We start from the raw sequence: 21,526 nt of genomic DNA on the forward strand, positions 1-21,526 counted from the left end.
TACTGACCAGTAGTGTATATTGTTATTACAAAATACTTATATTTTAAAACTTTTTATAAAATATTTATATTTTTTTCTGTATTTTTGATCAAATAAATGCAGGCTTGATGAAAATGAAACATCATTTATAGTTTGTTTTCACTGATAATTTCATGAAGAGGAAGAAGAGCGATTCTCATGCACTATTCTGTGCTTTATTTGTGGGATGTTTGTCTTCAGTGTACGAATGTAGAACTGCTTCACTATAAATGGAATTAACTCTTTGTTTCCCTCCGTCTCTGTAGAAATGGAAGCCCAGAGGTCCAGCGCTGCAGCACATGATCAGCGGCTTGTGTCTGGACAGCCAGCCTCCTTCAGGCCCGCCGCTGGTCACACAGTGCCGTCCACAGGTGTCCAGCCAATCCTGGGAGCCGCAGCTGGTCACCTGACTCTGACGGCTGCAGGGAGGGCGGGGAAAGGGGAGGAGTTTAGTCAGGTCGCTGCGCTCGAGGTGCTGTAGGAGCCAAAGGAAAACATTTGCACAGTGTTTTAGTTGAAGGTGCTGCTCTCAAACCAATCGAACACGACCCCATCCAAAACATCTGACCTCATATCTTTAGCATGGAACAGCTGGAGAGGGAGAAGCAACATTTCGGACATGTCCATGAAGTTCACACGGCATGCTTTTGTCAGTCGACAGGAGTACTTTGTGATATCTTGGGTTATCTTTCTGAGTGTTGTGTAAAGGACTCAAATGCCAGAAAAAAAAGATATGTATATAAACGCCTTTAACTAGCTTTCAGAGCCATAAGCTGTATATTCCCTCTGAGACTGTGGTGTGTGCAGCGTAGGCTTCAGTAGCTGTTCTCATGAAGGTCTGAGCTCTTTCATTCTATCACTGTGGAAGGTTTACGGTTGATTTGTTCAGTATTAACTGGGATGAAGTGCAATGCCTTGAGATGAATCCCCATATACTGTGGAAAGAAATCAGAGATTAGCAGTAGACTCAAGTGCCGGCTTACTTGAAGATGATGGAGAAGAGCAGTAAGCAGAAAGATCCACTGAACAATAAAATAACCCAATGTTTTATCAAAAAAGCATTGTGATGTCACATTAAATGTGGTGTAAAGCGCTGTTATTCTGCATAATGTACATCAGCACAATGAAAAGGCATCTGCGAGCATGTCAAGCCCAAAGACTGTTTTTCCTCTGTCTTATTGGTTTGCTTTGGAACTTTGTATTTACTTGAAGCGAAACCATTTTTCATTTTGAACATGCGCTAGAAAGCAGTTACATTGTTTGAAAAATAAAGATTAAGACCAAAAAAAATAAACAATCCAAGAAATTTCTAGTTTGTTTGCTTTGAATGGCACAGTAAAAGAGTCACAAAGAATCATTTCACCGTAACTGCAGACTGTGAGACGTTTAAAACATTAGACTGGAAAAATCTAATTTATTTTACACATCAGAATAAACAGAAAATAGTACAAACTTATGAAAGGCTTATAAACACAACTAAAATTTGTGCATATATTCATTTTATTTATTAAACTTGCTTAGTTGATTTTCTACAATTATTTCAATTTTAAAAACACTTTACAAAAACATGTCTTTTCAATCGCAACAAAGCGCTGGATCACAAACTGTCTTTGTGGCAGCTTTCAGTTTTATATAAGAAGGTTTGACTGATTTGCATGTAAAGTAGGTATGCAGTTCAGTTACAAGGATTTGCAGTAAAAGAGATTTTTGTGGAAAAAAATAACCACTAATTGAAAAAAGCCTATGTGTTCTGTTTATGTTGAAAAACGGCAGATTTAATCATATTTAATATATTTATTTAATAATAAAAGCGTTAATGTGAACAAGGCAGTAGTGAAAGTGTTGTAAAATGTCATGAGGATATAAACTGCGTCCTGCATCATTGACGTCAGTCTGCTGTAATGCACTGAGTGACCAGCAGAGGTCAGGCCTTCATCACAAACACACAGCACACGTCATCACCCTCGGCGTGACGTCAACAGATTCAAGTTTCACGACCAGACATTTATAGAATAGATAATATTCGATTAATCTTAGATTTAATTGATTATAAGGATTACATAACTGATAATAGTTATATTCTATTTATAGATATATACAAAGCCTTTGATACTGTGAAACATGATTTTTTATTTGATGTACTAGATTTTTTTGGTTTTGGTCAATATTTTAAAAGGGCAATACAAACTTTATATAGTGACTGCAATAGCTCAGTTAAACTTCTTTGGGGAACCACTCGTAGATTTAGCATCTCCCGGGGTATAAAACAAGGAGATCCAGCGGCTCCGTTCCTATTTCTTCTGGTCATGCAAACAATGGCTCTATATATACATAATGATTCTTTTCAAGGCATCAAAATTATGGAAAAAGAAATTAAATGCTGTCAGCTTGCTGATGATACAGCTTTTTTTTAAAAAGATATATCACAGGTAAAAAAGGTTATATATTGTCTCAATATCTTTTCCAAAGCTTCAGGTTTATCTTTAAATGTAAAAAAATGTACTCTTTTTCCACTTAAAGAGAATGATACTCATTTAACCGAATTTGAAGGTATTCCAATTAGGGAGCAAGTTACATATCTTGGTATCAATATATGTAAAAATCAATCGGACAGAGTGCAATCCAATTTCCAACCCCTTATGGGAAAAATTAAAAAGAAATTTGATATGTGGCTCATGAGGGATTTATCACTCAAAGGTAGAGTTCTTTTGTCCAAAACTGAGGGGTTGTCTCGTTTAGTCTATCCTGCAAAAGTATTAGATGTACCAAAATCTTTTAAAAAAAAAATTGATTCCACTTTATTTAACTTCATATGGAAAAACAAGTCACACTATTTAAATAAAAATATTTTATGTAATTCTTATAATCAAGGAGGTTTGAATGTGCTTGATTTTGGTACTTCTAATACAATTTTCAAGTTGAATTGGATAAAAAATTATATTAAGAATACAGACAAACTATGGTACATAATTCCTAATCTTATTTTTGAAAAAGTTGGTGGTATAGAGTTCCTTTTAAAATGTGACTTTGAGGTTAACAAGCTCCCAATACAGCTATCCAATTTTCATAGACAGGCTCTTTTATGTTGGCTTCTTATATACAAACACAACTTTTCCCCCCACAAACAGTTAATTTGGAATAATAAAACAGTTAAATATAAGAATAAATCAATCTTCTATGACAATTGGGTTAAAAATGATATTCTAATGGTCTCACAACTGATAAATAAAGAGGGCTACTTATTTACATATACTGAATTTTTAAAGACATTTGGGATTCCAATATCTCCACGAGAATATAGCATTGTTTTTGATGCAATACCAGCAGGTTTTTTAAGACTTTTGCGAGGTAGTAGTGAACCTTTTAGGCAATCAATGTTTAAAAAACAGGTTTTGCTAAATGGTGTTGATATTAAAGATAGGAAATGTAATAATACATTTTTCAGATGCCTAATTCATTGCCCTGAAACACCTCGAAATAAATACTTTTGGAATGACCATTTTGAAAATATTAATTGGAGATTGATTTGGACTTATAATAACAAATATTGTATCAATAATAAAGTTTATGAAATATACTTTAAAATTATACATAAAATATATCCAACAAACCAGTTCCTAAAAAGATATAAAAATGACCTTCCTGAATCTTGTGCATTTTGCAAAAAGGATACTGAAACTATTTTGCATCTTTTCTTTGAATGTATCTATGTTAAATTCTTTTGGATTGATGTGGAATTTTTATTTAATAGGTTAAGTGGATTTAAAATTCACATAGAGAAAAGAGATGTTATTTTTTATTATGACAAAAAGGATATAGAAAAGAGTTACATTTTTATGTTAAATCTTATTATATTACTTGGTAAGTTCTATATACACAAATGTAAATGGTCTGAAAGGATACCCAACATCTTCCATTTTAAGGCTGACATGAAGATTTACTTTGAAACATTGCAAGGACTTTCCAACCGAAAAGCAACCAGAACTATGGACATCTACAAAGATTTAAACTCCTCCTCTGTATTTTGATAAAACAAGTAGGCTATACCTCTTTCTGTTTCTATTTTGTTTTATTTTTTTTCCTTTCTTTTAAGTAATACATAATGAGTATTATATGTGAGTGTGAAATATTTGTTTATATTGTATTATTACATGTACAATGTTGGAAATAATAATAATAATACAAAAAAAGACATTTATAGAATAGATTACAAACATTTTAGGAACCTGCCCTGAAAATAGAAAAGGAAAGCACGTGTTTAATACTTGCATGGACACTTTCACTAAGTACAGTCAGCTAATATATTCACAAATATGTTCAAGGAAATAGTTTTTATAATAACCTACCAATAACATAACATAACATCACACACACACACACACACACACACACACACACACACACACACACACACACACACACACACACACACACACACACACACACACACACACACACACACACACACATACACACACACACACACACACACACACACACAATGACTCAACTGATGTCTATGTCATATATTCCAGTCAGTGTTTTACCAGCTGTGTCCCTCCCTACAGTTCTTCCAGTCGGTCAGCATCAGATGTTGATAGTTTAAGGTCAGCACCAGGGCATTGTGACCGATGGATCACATGTGCCTCACCAGCTGCTCACTGATACATATTTACATGTACAGACACATTAGCGCTGTGTTCCTCACACCTTCTCTTGTCATAGATGACTAAAGGCAGTGAATGAGCTCAGTCACATAGTGAGGGCAGCGGGTGAGAGACAGGTGAGATAGACGGGCCTCGTCTTCATGAGCACGACAGGCTCAACAGCTTTAGAGAGATGTGTGTGCATTCCATGCATTCCTGAGCTCTGCGCCGTGAAGACCAGGCTAATTCTGAAGAACATGTTATTCTGCCACATCTTCTTTTCTTTCAATGACAAACCTTGACTTGATAGGTTGTGCTGGTCTTCCTGGAAGTCGAGTTGATTTGCTGTTGTACAGTCACAGGGATGTGTGTGTGACTGTAGAAGTATGTGCAAATCTTTGCATTGTTATTATCTGGCTGATATTGGAAGCAGATGACAAACGGACTCATCTTCAGTTCAGATTATATATTCATTTTCTATGCCATGCAGGAGACCGAGGTGTTTAGCTTTTATCCATCGGATCTCCTGCAAATTCTGATGTTTGGATGCTTGATTTGAAACATGATATTCTGGACTGGAGCTTAACCGTGAACACTGTGAAAAAAAAGCGAGAAGAGATAGATTTATGTCATCCAGCCAGTTATTGGCCATCACAAATTATTGTTAAAATACAATAAATGTTTTAAAACAAATAAAACATTTGATATTGAAAGATGTTAGTTTTATTTTTACTTGTAAATCAACAAAAAAGTCAAGTAATTCAATGCATTTGTGATTTCATATTCACTCCTGTTCATTAAGGTTGTAGAAATTGTCACCATAGGTTTCTACAAGGTTATTTTTTCCACAATTATACAATTATACATATTTTTAAATATAGCTCACTTTAATTACTTTTTTATTTTGCCTTATTTCTACTTAATGTAATTTGTCCTTCTTTTACATTCACAGTCTCTTTAAGTTGCAGCCATATATATATATATATATATACATATATACATATATACATATATATATACATATATACATATACATATATACATACATACATATATAAATATATATATATATATATATATATATATATATATATATATATATATATATATATATATATACATACAGTATACAGTATATGCACATATATAATTGGGCGGGGCTGTGGATGCTCCGCCCAGGCGGATTGTTTATGTTATGAATAATTAATGAGCGCTCGTGTCAGACTGTGACCCGCCCAGCAGCGCAGATCAGCGGCTGACGGCTGCCTGAACCCAACGGTCTCTCACAGGTGAAGAGTTACAGTGGGATCCATCCATATCTTGAGGAATACAATATTTCATTTTCCTGCTCGTGTAAATCTCCGAATCCCTCTGATCATCTGTGGATACGAGCAGCTCATCTACCCGCCGCTGAACAGGTGAGTCGACGCACCTTTACCTTTCTGTCTGAACGGAGACTTTGTGAGGAGTGTGAGGATGTTACAGTAATAATACTGATGATGATGATGATGATGATAATTAAAACGACGGCTGAAGATGTTGCTGTTAGCCAGCTAACGAGCTAACTGACTGTTTGACTTTGACTTCATAACGTAGCATCCGGCTAAGTCAGCTGCTAAAACCGGCCACTAGCGAGATAAAATAACTCAAACTAGTGTTTCGTACGAAGAACACGGTTTCCCGGCTGTTTTGTGTGTTTCGTGTGGAGGGTTAAGCTTGGGTTAACCGGTTTGTTGGGTCGGGCAGTTTGTTGAAGAGTTGCTAGCTCAGCTAGCCGGTTAGCAGCTCACCTGCCGCTGATTCACAACACTGACTCCTCTATTACACTCTCAGGTAACTTACTGTGTTATTATCAACACATGAGCACAGGGAGATCTTTCTGTTAGGAGTTCATTAGCTGCTGTTGACACGTACAGAACTGTAATTTACTCTAAATATATCGTTGGTTGGTGCTGCTGGAGCTTAGGGTGACATAAGTCAGGAACCTAACCTCTTTTTATGACTCTGTGATCCTCGGTTTGCTTCTCCATCACAGACAGCCGTGTGTGTATCTGTCACACTCCAGAATGATGGTTTGGTGTGAGAGTCATGATTATATCCTGGTCTACACAACAACAAATTAGTCTGGGAGTCACTTCTAACTCCTAGCAGCATCACAGGTCAGCCTGGGACATACCTTTCAGAAGAATCACACTTTTTATTCAATCTTTAGCCAAAATATTAAAGAAGATTTGAGACTCACCGATTTAAAAAAAAAAAAAAAAAGATGTCTGGAGAATCAAGTAAAGCTGAAGTGTTCTTGAAATAATACTCACAATATCAAAGTTATTGCCTTTATTTTATAAACATCCATTAAGATTTGACAGCAAAAAGACACGTGAAGCTGAGCTGAAGGGGGACGTTCATACAATTATACAAAAAGACCTTTTACCAAAAAAAAAAAAAATGTCTGTCGACAGATGGCATGTAGTAGAAGTTTGGATCATTAAGAGGCCATATATGTGTATTAAATATTAGAGCCCGACCGATATGGATTTTTGGGGGCCGATGCCGATAATAACTCGAAAAGAGCCGATTTATAAGCCGATATTTTGATTTTAAAAATAATCTGGATATTAGACCCATTTCCTATAAACTGCACTTACACAACATTCAATAGCACAATATCTGCCTGTTCTATGTATGTGGGCTGTATAAACCATTTTTCAGAAGGGATTATGTTAAAAAAAAAGCCTTAGATTACAGTCTCAATGACTAAACAATTGCACATCAAAAGTATATATTTTTTAATGATCAAAAAACAGTCTGGTTTTAAACATTTAACACTTTTACTTTCTTCCAGTTGAAGCTGGTTTTAACAGTCTGTGTGTTTACTGTAAATAAATTATAATACTAAAGTTAAAGTATTTGCAGAAGTAGTCCCACACTTTGCTGCTACAGCATTCACCTTTTTCAGCCATCTGTAGGCAGAAAGAGAGACAGAGAAAGAATAAGCATGTGTATTAATAATATCACCATGTATTATTACTCATGTCATCATTAGAATTATAATAATAATAAACTGGGATCTCCTACATAGGCAAAAATGAGAAATATATATATATTTTTTTATTTGTCAAGCAATAGGTATTACCTACTTATATTTAACAATATTATTTCAACATTTTCCTGTTATGTCTGTTAAAGCTGCTTTGAAACAATATGTAAAAAAAAAAAAAAAAAGCGCTCGTTCAGCTCACATTTATTTACATGTCCCCTCTGGTTTAATCATTTCTGACGCACCTACTGTAGTTACTGTAACTACACTATATTTGCTCTCACAGACACATTCACAACAGACCCGTATATCTTCTCCTCTTCTCTTTGTGCAGTCTGAATCAAAACATCGTCTTGCCTACTATTACCGGAAGATTACGGAATCAATTCGAAGTTGAATGGTTAACGTTAGTGTCATGAACACACTGCTGTCAATTTTGAGAAGAACCACCTTCAAACAAGTTAATAGCAAGCATTTAAGGGGCCTGCTAAAAAGGAAGCTATTAGCGTTAGAGTAACGTAACCAGCCTGAATTCACCAAATTGTTCTCTGGACCTGAGGGTAGCCTCTTCTTCCTTGCTTCTCTCTTAATTCTCATCAGCAGGACTAGCGCTATCGCTCGCTTCTTACAACGGGACAGATACATGTTTGCTGCTGACCGAAAGGAGGAGGAACAGACTATGAAAGAGCTCCCGCTAAACGTTTTTAAAACTTCGCCTATGACATAGCGCAGCGCAAATCGCGTTGTATCTGAAGGGCAACGCTGAACCCAGCGGCAAGCGCCGTGCATACCGCGTCCTGTGTGAAAGGCCCAATTACGCGGTCATTATGTGGGAAACACACCGCAATAGAATAAGTTAAACGCTAACGTTATAGTTTGACCTCCTATTAACGTTCGCGCTCTTCCACTGATAAACATGGTATTAGCTTTGTGGCTAATCTAATATAGCAATGCATTAGCGGCTGTAAGTGATGTTACAGAATATTTAGAAGTAATAATGATAGGACCGTTAGCTAGAACTACCACACAGTTTTTATATACAGGGTATGAACTAAATCTACAATCATTTCACATGACGAACGACAGACTCACCGTCAAAACAGTTGATCGCTTTCTTCTGTAGTGGACTTCTGGCGCTGTTGTTAACTCTGGAGCTGCAGAGCTCCCTCTGGTGGGCACACTATGCAACACTCATAACATAAGTGAAGCATGAGACTCTTTCTCATGTTTCATCGGCCGTTATAAATGCCGATGCCGATTTAAATGCAATTAGCTTATATCGGCCGATAATATCGGCCGGCCGATATATCGGTCGGGCTCTATTAAATATGATACAGTAGTCTTTAGAGGTCATGACCTGTGGTCTTAGTCCTGGTCTCTGCTGCCTTCTGCTTATATTTAAACTTTGATTGTGCACTTAATGTGCTAATTACACAAGGCTTAATGACTTGCTGCCACATTAGTTCTGCCATAGTTCAAATTCCTAGATGGATCTACACGAATACCAACCAGCCAGTGTTGGATTTCCATTGAAAACGAGCAGGTTTTGTTGTAACCGAGACTGGTTATGAGGGTTTGGCTTTATTCAGAAATGAGTGCATGCAGTTGAGTCATCTGAATGAGAGTTGCTGTCAAACGACACACTTAAGAAGGGTTTTTGTGGGATTAAGTCATTGGTCATTTCCTTATACAGGTTACGCTGTCAAGATAGAAATCTGATCTTATCTGTTTATTAGCTTTGGTTCCATCAGTCCTGGGCTGCTCAGCGGTTAATCATTATCACATCCGAAACTCTGTACTCTGATCGGGTTATGTTTGATATGATTGTGCTCAAGGTTGTACAGTTTTGCATGTGTAACCCTAATAAAATGACTCATTTATGCAGTTGTGAAAATGTTACGTTGTTTTTTTGAAGAAGGCTGTAGATCGCTCTCCTTTCTGTTGTGGATGATCAGGTCTACGTCCATTCTCAGATTCTCTGTTGTATAGCCTCGTGTAAAGAGAGGTCACGGCGCGGGTCGAATGGATGTGACGTGAGTTATTACTGCTGTTTCTGCACATGGACTTTGGCCTGGTATAGGTCCAGTTTTCTCACTTAGTGCTGACATCACTTTCAATGACAGCACATTTCTGAAATGTTATCTGGGAATCCTGCCATACCTCTTTTTTTAAGCAAAACGGTGCTGGTGTTTGCTCGGGGATCTGCGAATCTCCTCCAGAACCAGATCACTTCAACTTTTTAAGTAATTTATTTAACTCCGTCTATTTGATGCAAGTCAGAAGTTATTAAAATCAGGATGGAACAGATGTAGTGACAGATGATTTCTACCGTATTGTGATTGGTTTAAAAAATTGGTTTAAACCATTGGTTGTTGATTGGATGAGGAAGATGTGAATGAGATTGTGCAGTTGATTGAAAGAAAGGGGCGGAGTTTAAGATTACTATTTGATTCAAGTCTTGATGATAAATACTGCATGATGGCCCGGGGCCGGCCTGAAATACTCTCTGTTCAGTTGCCGGCACATAAGTTGAAACATTCAATTGATTTTATAGCATTTAAGCGCAAGAAGACGCGCAAGAGAACTGAATTCAGTACTCTTGCGCTGTGTGAACCCCGAATAGAGTTCTATCTCACAACTTCTTGCACTTTAACAGACAATTACACCTGGCCAGTTTGAACATTAATGTTGTGCACATTGATTGGAGAAGCCATTTTACAGGAAGATCCAGTTATTAAATTTTGATAAAAAATGTCCAGGTCCAAAACAATGACGCATGGATAAAACCTTTATGATAAGATTATCAATGATTTTCATTTAATGTCGACTTATAAATACTATACATATCCACTAAAAACCAATGTCTTTGCTTAAAAAAAAAGAAAAGAAAAAAAAGTTTATTTACTCCAAAATTGTTGTGAATTTTATGAGTGGTGGCTCTCAATCGGTTTCATTTCAAACTAATAGCAAGCATTACACATACTAAATGTTACTTATTCTGCTCATTCTCATGATCCACTCCTGTGCAAAGCATGATGGGAACTTTGACTCCACTGCCCAAGAGTATCATGAAGTTACAACTTATAAAAGAAATCAGAAATTTCAGTTTAATTAGCACACAATATTATGTTGATGTAATGATCATCATAATTATGTCAGAACTCATCTAGCTGGAGTTGATGTTGTTGTCTGAAAAGCTCTAGATGGTGAGAAGACTGTCATGCCCACCGGCCACTGATGTCCTCGTTCAGGACCTGCAGGTTTAAGGGCTCGACACAGTCTTGGTGGAAAAGGAATAGGCTACCAACAGTGATTTATCTATAACTTAGAAGATTCATCAGGCTGTTTTAGGCCTCTGGTTGGCGTTTTTCCCTTCAATGCATGACTTTGAAAGACATTCGAAAGGACCCATGATGTAGCCTTGAAATGAACCTTCATCAGACTTATCAGCATGCAGAATAATGCTAATCATAATTAAGTCTTAAGCATCATTAATGCCTTGCTAACAGAGACATTTGTATCTTTAGGTATTATGCAGACTATCTGCACTCATTTTACAGGAACGGTGCTGGTGTTAATGAGAGCTCTTGACTTTAATAGCGTGTTGAAATCTGCCTGTAGCCTCACCCATCAGCATGTCGCAAGAGGAAGAACAATCCGCTCGCACACTGAAGAAACTGACATTGAGACATTCCTGCGAAGCTGGTCATTGCTGATGTCATTACTAACCAATTCATGTTGCTGAAACTGTACCTGAAGTCTGAAACTTCAGCAGTGCTGTTGTTTTACATTGAGCTCTTGACATCAGACGTCTGCAGATGCTTTCACAGTATTTCCCACAGGATTTTGTGAGTCTGTGGGATGAACCTCAGTCTGTCTAAGGCGGCACAGAAGACAATTCTCTACATTTACAATTGAAATTTAATGTTAAACTTTAGATTGGACCTTTTTAAGTTGTGATCGTGTCAGCCTCTACTCCACAATCTATTATATTATGAGCAATGTACAAACTTTTTCTTACATTTGTGAGTGAATTTACACGCATATCAACTAATATATATATATATACACTAGGGCTGTGCAAAAAATCGAATGCGATTTTCATACACATCTCACCAGTAAAGATGCTCCTGTAATTAGAAGTATATCTCCAGCACGTGCGTTCGGATCAGGGTAGCCAGGTTTTCACAACAAATCTTGCCCAGTTGCTTCTCAAAACTAGCCCAATCGCGCTTCGAGGTGGTTCCCCGATAAAGATTGCTTCCCGGGGTTAAAATATAAGTTATTTAGCAGGGTTGCCTTGGTAAAAATTCTCATTTTAGGGGCTAAATATCACGTTATTTGTATTGGGGTCACTTCGACCTGCGGACATGAAAAACAACCTCAGACTTGGCAACACTGGTTGGCATTTACTACACCGAGCCGTAATTCACTGACAATCTATACAAAATCGATGTTAAAATCGCAGGCGATTCTTTGTCGATTTTGAAAAACGATTTTGTGTTAGTTGTCGTTAGACTACGGCTCTGTGTAGTAAATGCTGCTCCACCTGAACCAGTGTTTGATTATATAACCCAGTCCTACTTTTATGGAGCTTTTTTGTCCTTGTTTTGTTGTGTGGAAAAGAGCAACCTGAACATTCTACTAAACATCTCCTTTGTGCTCTGCAGAGAAAGGACGTTTCATTTTTTGGGGTGAACTGTGCCTTTTCATATGGAGTTCTTATGTAAGAGATCTTTGTGAAAGTGTCAAATGTGAAAGGGAAGATTCGGTGCTGTAAGCTTCTTGATAGTGAAGCTAATTATCACCATAAGAGTGTTAATCAGCAGTGTTAAAGCAGGCTCTGCCGTTTTGTTCTCTGCATGATTAACATCAGCCTCACGCTCAAGAACAGCCGCGTGCTAATCTGCAACCTGTGGCACACTGTGATATCTTCTCTATAACCTGCACACGTAATGTCCTGTGGCTCGCAGCTTTGACGCTGCTTTCCTGGAAACATCAGCAGTGACGGGGTACGAGAGCACGGATGCATGCAGGGAATCCAGGGGCTCCTCCTCAGCCAGGTGCGCTCGGAAGCAGGCTTGATCGTGGCGGAAGCCAGAGAGCTTACTGAAGGCTCCTCGCTGTCATGAAATCTGTTCTGTTTGCTGCATCACGGTTCGCTAGAAATCTCAACACTGCCTGTCGCAGGATGGGTTGTGTAACACAAGGCCTGTTGCGCTGTGCTGCTTTCGCTAGCATTGCTGTTGTCGTTATTGCTTTTGCAACTGAGGTGAAGTCTGGATGTTTCCTGTGGTTTGTTTACCGGCAGAGCGTTTCTATTTACAGGTTTTGTCATGCATCGTTTGAGCTTCCTTTAGTCGATCTCAGTTTAGTCACAATTATTGCAAAACATGGATTTTTTTATTTTTATTCTAGGCTATATTGTAAAAATGCAGCTCTGCGTTGTTGGCTGAAGATTGCTGATGTAGATGTTTGTTTCAACACTGATGACTCAAATGTGAACACACACACAAGCACATACTGTGATTTCCAAGAGCTCGCTCTCTCTCTCCCTCCCTCCCTTCCTCAGATAAGACGAGAGTAACGTGGGAAGAATGTGCATTCCTTTCCTTAGGAGGAGGAGGAGGACGAGGGGACGGCAGTCTGGAGAGGAGTGTGTTTCCTCTGCCTTGCATCAGTGGACTGCCTTCAGCCGTTCAGGCCTTTATCAGATCCAGGCCTGTAAGATGAGTCACATCGTACAGTCCATGTCTGCGTGCTTCTCTCACACCCTTTCCATTGAAAGGGTGACAGTGACTAGAAACAGCAGGCACTCTGCTGGTAGAAAAGGGTGCATGGGACCTGGTCGAGGCCTTGTGAGCTTCCTGCATTCTTCAGTCAACTGGACACACCTGTCCTCGGTTAGTGATCAGTGTCAGGCTGCAGTCCCTGAGACGCCACTCAGACTGATTAGAGCTTCATTCAGCAGCAGAGGTCCCGGCTCGCACGCTTTTTAATGAGCGCATTGCTTCAAAGCAATCTAAACTCTACGGTCTGTGCCGCTGGGTAATTTTCCATTATTTGGACTTCTTTTGCTCCACTGGACACATTTGTCCATGGAACGGCGATCTCTCACTGGCTTCTCATGCAATACAGTCTCCATTGTCTTGGACGACAGACAATGAGTTCTTTGAGTTTGTTCAGAAGTTGTGGGCCTGGAGGGAGAGAGATGGCCAGATTGGTGGCTTCAGGTGTCACTCAGGCGCGCCGCAGTCACCCAGAAGGAGAATGGTGAATACCACAGGCCTCATCGGGCCTCCTTGAGTGGTCAGACTGGTTGGACGGGGTGTGATGAAATTCTCTCTCTGGTTTGAACTAGTGTGCTATGAGTCACACAGGCTCCTGTTACCTGTTCTTTCAATATACCTGTTCTTCTTATAGCAGCATTTCTTATCTGCTTCGGTTGTGTTTGAATGAAGCTTTTACAAACGCTTATTGCTTACACCAGTGGTTCCCAATCCTGGTCCTGGAGAACCCCCCAACACTGCACATTTGAGATGTCTCCCTATTCAAACACACCTGATTCAACTCATCAGCTCATCAGTGAAGACTCCAAGACCTCAAATGAGAGAAACCGCGAAAGCGTGCAGTGCTGGGGTTCTCCAGGACCAGGATTGGGAACCACTGTCTTACACCAAACATGACTTTGTGAACCTGTAGCTGGAATCCAGAAATATTAAAAGGAAAAAAATGTATACATTTAGGAAAAATAAAAAGAATTTCATTAGGCTCTAAAAATTTATTTTTGATTAAACGTTTAATAAATTAAGGTTCATTGTTTAAATGCATTAGACATGCTTTTCGAAAGCTAAAATTGACCTGTGAAATAGAAGAAAATTTTAATTGGGAAAAATAGAATTTGGGAAAAAAATATATTTGCATTTTAAGCATATTACAAGCATATTTTAAGAGCATTTGGAAGGTTTTGCATTAATTTAATTGACAGTTATACACCCCACCCCCACCCCCCCAATATGATTTTTCCTAAGGCCTAAAAAAAAAAAAGTTTGGTTCCGGTTGGTTGTCAGTTGAGGTCATTGGTCGGTAGGGATTTATATTTTTTTTTAATTTTTTTTTTTTCTCCAGTGGCAGTTTTACACACACACACACACGCGCGCTGATTTTAAATGTGTGTACCGGTACTTTTACGACAGTGATTCTGTATTCCCGTTTAAAGTCTGTTGTTGCCATAGACACGCAAAACGCACACACACACACAAAAAGCCTTCGCGGGAGTTTGACAGGCGATCTCATAGTAGATTAACATGGAGGATTTGAACATGAAAAACGGAGTGTACATACATCTTCATGATCTAACTTACAGCGATCTGTTCGACACATTCAAGAGCCACAAAAGCATGTTGTCAGTGCCCTCTCTGTTCCGCGATATATTGTTGACTCCCCCCTCCCCCCGTGTTTCTCTTAATGTTACGATTTCCAAACCTTAAGTTATAGCTCACTTTAGGAATTGAATTAGTTAAAGGGTTTTGATGCAATACTTAATGGTTTTTAACGGATTACTTAAGTGTAAAACAGCATTTAAAGGAAACTGTAATTTAATTAACGATGTGTGAAAGACCGTTCTTCCCCAGTCTCATAAAATAAATTTGGGTCGCACATAAATTGACAGGGTCGGTCGGAAACCGGAACCAAACAAATTTTTTTTTTTAGGCCTAATGGTACAAAATATTTAGTCTCTTTCCTTAAATGTATTTTGTGAAAGATGACCCAAACATGTACTTGACTGTGTGTGTGTGTGTGTGTGTGTGTGTGTGTGTGTGAATCTCACCAATGTGCAATTAGAATATTAGGGTTTTCAATCTGGTCAATGCTCTTTTGTTATCTGAAGGATTAGGTGCAGGCATAAGAATGGGTTGCTGGTTTCAATCAGGATGGATGGGTTGTCTGATTTTAGTCACAGGTTTCAGATGTATTTGTTGCTGGACTGGCAGAGCCTGAATAAAACATGAGTCCAGCCATCGGAGAGGCTCTGGTTTCAGTAGGACATTTAACAAACTGTTTACTCTGAGCAGACCTGCTTGAGCTCCTTTAAGATCATCAACATAACCTTTGGCTGATGGGGCAGATGTCCCGCCTCTGACTACTACTGTACATCATACTGTACATGGGTCCACGTCACCAGGAGTAAGACTGTTAATATCTTACATGTCCACTCTCTTCTTTTGTGCAGTGAAGGGTTTGGGGTATTTAAATAGACAGACTTTAATGGCATTTGAAGTTTATAATGTGAAATCACAGCATGTAAGTGAATGGCATCACAAAAACTAAAACTCATCTGGAGTTACTTAAGAAGAGGAATTTTATTGGTGGCACTTAAAAGCATTCAAATCCCTTGGACTTTTTCATTTTTCATTGTCACCACATGGAATCAGGACGTGTTTAACTGAGAATCCATGTAACTTTGTTTAAACTGGGGCTGTGGCATATTTTTACTGCAATTCTTTCTCTAACAATGTTCTTCTTCAGGTTTAAATACTATTTTTATGTTTGTTTTGTGTAGTTTCAGTTGTGACCCCATCATTTTGTCAACACAATTATGATGGGAGAAAATTGTGTGAACATTATTCCTAGAATTTACATTGAGTCTCTTTCACACATACTGATATAATTGTAAAATGAATAGAACTTTTCTATTTGGAGACATCAGGGAGATATAACTGTATGTATGAATGCCAGTAATATTCAGGCGATAAAGTTCACTGTACTCTTTCTCTCGTGCAAACACATTCGGCTGACTGTTCCAATACATCACTTATTAACTGCGGTGCTTTGCTTCTTTACGCAGGAATGTTCTGTGGCCTTGTGCTTCAAACTTTCTATTTCTATACTAAACATTTACATGTTGCATGGTTTTAATGAAACTGTACATAGAAAAAGTGTATTACATTTAAATTGAGATGTAGAACAGGAGCTGCATATCCTTGATTTCATTGGATATCTGAGTCAACTTCCTATTGTTTGACGTCCTGAGGAGTCGTGGTGTCTGTCCGAGGTCTGTCCGAAGGTGAGCAGACCTGCCCTTCATAGATAACACTGAATCCTGACAGAGCCATAAACGTGCCTACTTTCATCTAGAAATGCAAATGGTTGTGCCTTTTGTGTGCGTTTCTGCTCTGCTCTCATTAATGGCTTATCTGCGCTCCCATATACTTCAGAGTGGTTATAAAACACCTTACTGAGCGGGCATTAGGGCCCAGGGAGGTAGTCTCAGCCTCAGTCGTCATTATTGTTATTGTGGTGACATTTCCCCACCCTGAAACGCAGCGATGAGCTAAACGAACTGTGATTGGTTGTTTGACATGTCAGTCAAACGGCCTCATGGGCGGGCCTTTGGTCAATGAAAGCTGCCATGGATTCCAGACCTTCGGCCATCAGTCTGAAACTACGGAGGAGGCTGTTGCTGCACGTGCTATTAGTGTTTACTCTACCACATGCCGAATGCTTCATTCTCTACATGCATTCTCAGTTTAAATGCAGTGATTCAAAATGGTGAATCCCATCACATTAAGGCAGAACTTTGCTATAAAAATTAGCCACAGTACTGACATAATCTAATCGATAGCACACCCTGAATTCTCTATCTAAATATGATAAAAATCTTAATTATATTCGAATTTAATGCATGATTTCAGTTAGGCGGAAAAAAGCTTTTGGCTTTGATCACAAGAGAGTGATCAAAATATTATGTACTGTTTCTTCAAAGCGTAATATAATAACACGACTATCTTTAAAGAAAGTGCATAATGTTTAAAATAATGTTTTAAACCATATATAATTAATAAAGTTTCTAAACAACACCATGCATGCATGTATATATGATCCACTTTTGGTTTAAGGAGCCACGGTTTGATTTCAGAATGATGATACCTACCTAGGCCGTCCTTAGAAATATTCTTGTTTGCTGTAACCCGACCGACCCTGTCAATTTAGGACCGACTCAATTTTTGATTTTTTTTTGCTTTTAGTCCGACCGACTTGCCAATTTTAAATTTGCGTTAAGACCGACCAATTTTTTTTACTCTTCAAACTACTAATGCAAAAGCAATAAAATAATATGACTTATATTTAAGTATTGTAAATATATACATTTTCGAGGCCTACATATAAGCGAAGGCTATCTTCCTTAATAAAAAAAAAAAACCTGTGACGTCTATAACGGATGTCACACTATGCCTGCGCTTCGTCTCCTTCTCTCATTCACTGTCAGAGTCAACGGTTCACGCTTGGTACGGCAGCAGTAAACAAAATGTTCGTGGTCTGGTTTTTTTTTTTTTTTGGAACACGCATCACACAGCAATTGCAGCTTCTGACACACACATAACAGCAAATAATACTTCTGCACAATGTTTCTCTTTTTACAACAGAAATGTGAATTCTGCCGGTATTCAGACAGTCTCATGCATACAGATACAAATTCGGGCTAGAATCGCCTAGGGCTGTCAAAATAGCTGAAAAACTAAATTCAAATTTTTTACTTAAATATGTTCAAAATATTTAAAATGCATAATTTCAGTTAGGGTGAAGAAAACCTTTTTGCTTCTCTTCTGGGGCGTCAAGATAGCGCATCGAGCAAAATATTACTGCACGTTTATTCAAAGCATTAGAATACATGACTGAAAAAACAACATAATATTTAACATATTTTTATGAACAATTATTATTAAGTTGCTTAAAGAACTATATAAAAAAAACAGCGTCATGTATGCATGCATTATTAAATAAAAAGGAAAACAGCGGAAAACCAGTCACACAGAATAATTTTTTTTCATTTAAAAACATGAGATGCAGTGGGATGGGGAAAAAACCCCAACATAAAGTCTTGAGATATTTTTAGAAAATTAAATTAAATACATTAATTTTACATGTCTTTCTAAACATGCGGCTCTCTTGTGCGAGATGCGAGTCCAACGGTGTCACTCTAGAATTTTTTTTTTTGTTTTTTTTTGTAGTGGCTTCAACTGGATAGGCTAACATAACCTTATAATGCAATGCCACATACATCGTCATCGCATCTCGTGCGCCACTGATAAAGATCAAGTTTACTTCGGCCGTCCGCACACTGTCTGCATTATGTCCTTTTTGTCATCCGCGTGCAGGCATTTTTTGAGACCGCGCAAACAGTGCGCGTACACGAGGTGAAAGATGAGACAGCAGATACTCCGTGTCGAGCTCGCCCGCCTTTGAAATTTGTGTAGACACGGCTGTGCGCGCGGCGAGATGGAATGGAACACGGACTGTGAAGTACCGGGGCTCATAAGGCAGCTTCCTTATATTACCTATATTTGGTGTTATTTGCCGTATAAAACTTTAGACATGCAAAATCGATTTTACAATCGATTCAATGAACACTCGTCACTCAAATCAAACAGGATTTTTTTCACAAAAGTGACAACCCAAGAAAGCAAAGTAAACGGTCTCTCATTTGTAGGTTGCATTGATACCTAGTGGTGGATGCAGGTAAAACAGTATAACAGTACCTCTTTTTTTTTTTCTTCTCACCTGAAATTCATGCAATAAACATGTTTTTGACAAAGATTTTAATTTGTTTGTGGTCTATATAGCCTGCATCATAATGAGGTTTGCAATCATGCGCCCGAAGGCACAGGTTGAAGACCCAGTCAGTGACGTCACGATATGCTAATTTGTTTAAATTCATACCTACGTCATCACCATCACCAAAATTTTCCTTTTTTTTTTTTACATTGAAACTTGGAAAAAAAAAATATAGACCGACCTACTGACCCTTTAAAAAAAAAATACTGTTACTGCAAACCAAAATATTTTTAAGGATGGCCCTATGCAAGCATCAGAGTGTAAATGCACAGTTCAACTAAATTTTTTAAATGGATTGATCTAGATTTTTTTTAAAATGTTTTACATTTGACGATCTGTTGTTGACACATTGAATGTTCAGCATTCAAAATATAACATCTTTGCAATACTGCACTTTCTTTCACACATATTGATGTCCAGTAATGTTGTCTCATTAGACACCTCACTTGGTTTTGTTTCCCAGCCAAAGCCCAGGGATCAGTTTCAGACAACACTGCATCCGGTGGCAACACGCAGCAGGTTACTGAGCATTATTCCAGTGTAAGACTGACGCCACTGGAGAGCGTGGAGAGATTTGCCTCTCCACCTGCCCGTGTGTGATTCTCTCATGCAGCCGTGACTGCACACAGACGCACAGTTTGTTAACATGAACGTCAGTTTCTTTGTGTTTGTCAGTCATTAGAGGAATTAACCTTGCTCAGAGCCCCCACTGAATCTCTCTCGCTCTGGCATTTTCTCTGGTTCTCTGCCTTTTTAATTCATCCTTCCTGCTCTTTCACTTGCTCCTTTTTTTGTCCATTCTGGAATGGAATTTTTCAAGGTGACGATGCCCCATAAAAGGCATATCTGAACTCCTGGAGCCATTCTCTATTGCACTATTAATAGCTTATTTTGTCATTTCTAGTATTACATCCATTGTTTTTAGACTGTATGATTTAGGTCTTGGCTAAGACTTTGAAAAATCAACATCTGGAAATGTTGATATTTTAGGAATATCACAGTTTCAACTTTTGAGAAGCTCTTGTTTTTATCACTTTATAAATGAAGAGTGTTAATGTTTTTGCTTGGATGGAGTTTGACTTTGTATATTGCATCTTATATTTTAAATGTCTACTTTGAAATGTCTATTTTCTCTTGGTTTGCAGTGATATTGTTGGGTTTTATTGCAGATGAGTGACAGTGTTTTTCATCGCCTATGTGGTTGGGATTAACTGAGTTCAGTATATTGCAATATGTATCATGGGCTTTGTATCATGAGTGTGTTGGTGAGATTCAGCTCTAGTTTACACTAGCGTTTAGATATCTCAATATTTTCTACATTGTTTTTTGTTTTGTTTTTTGTTTTAATTAAATATGCTTTATTTTTTTATTTCTCCAATAGTCACCTTACAGTTACTGTAAATTTTTCATATGGCATATTTATTGTCAAACTACAAATATTGACCAAGAAACTAATTCCAAGCAATAGGACAAAAACTACAATAAATAAGAAAAGCATTGTGTAAATGAATTATTCTTCCCTGTGTATGTTATATCCATCTATCTATACATCCATATGCATTCTGTATATGCCTAATCATTAGCATTAGCTCTATTTATTTATTTTCTTCTTATTCTGGTTACAAAAGTGATTTAGTCAAGAGCAGTGAGAGATTTTCATGAATGGCAGACAGGACGAATATTGGGCAGCTTCCCCTTTAAGACCGAAGTACGGATCTAATATACTGTTATATATGTGCTTTCTCTCACAACTGTTTACATTCCCTTAAGACCTAAATGACTGTGTTTATGAGAATAATTGCATTTGGACGCACATAAGTGTTCATGCAATCGTTCAAAGCCAATAAAGCGGCAAAAATGCTCACGAGCTCTATTAGAAGCTGATGCACGGCTTACGCACAATTATTTAAGAATCATTATCACTTCGTAAAAATTTGAATCGATTAAAAATGAGAAATCTATATTATTTACACAGTCCTAGTACAGACAGCTGCTTTCAAACACTCCCCTTCACATTTGTGTAAGCGCTCTGTAAAGAGCATCAAAGGTTTCTGTTTACAACATGTTTTTGCGGCATTGGCCTATGTAGACAGTCACAGACATGTTTTTTGAGCATGTGAACACTGAAGTCAATCAGATGCGATTGTTAGAGAGTTTTTTTATGTGTTTTTTATGTGCATACTAATGAAGGTTTTGCAATAACCAACAG

General features: G+C 37.9%; 2 protein-coding genes across 5 annotated transcripts in view; both read left to right on the plus strand.

The window, feature by feature from the left end:
* Positions 1-1,312, plus strand: part of LOC132111821 (polypeptide N-acetylgalactosaminyltransferase 16-like) — a 49,202-nt gene extending 47,890 nt beyond the window's left edge. Inside the window, exon 15 of the mRNA XM_059519434.1 lies at positions 285-1,312. Coding sequence (XP_059375417.1) covers positions 285-428 — 144 coding nt within the window. The 3' untranslated portion in view covers positions 429-1,312. The remainder of the gene's footprint in view (positions 1-284) is intronic.
* A 4,588-nt stretch (positions 1,313-5,900) lies between these two features.
* The window catches only part of numb (NUMB endocytic adaptor protein), a 71,210-nt gene continuing 55,584 nt past the window's right edge, over positions 5,901-21,526 (plus strand). For all 4 annotated transcript variants that reach the window (XM_059519435.1, XM_059519437.1, XM_059519436.1 and 1 more), the window contains exon 1: positions 5,901-6,082. The gene's annotated coding sequence lies outside the window, so the exon portion shown is untranslated. The remainder of the gene's footprint in view (positions 6,083-21,526) is intronic.

The sequence above is a fragment of the Carassius carassius genome, chromosome 31, assembly GCF_963082965.1.
Source record: "Carassius carassius chromosome 31, fCarCar2.1, whole genome shotgun sequence".
Taxonomy (NCBI): domain Eukaryota; kingdom Metazoa; phylum Chordata; class Actinopteri; order Cypriniformes; family Cyprinidae; genus Carassius; species Carassius carassius.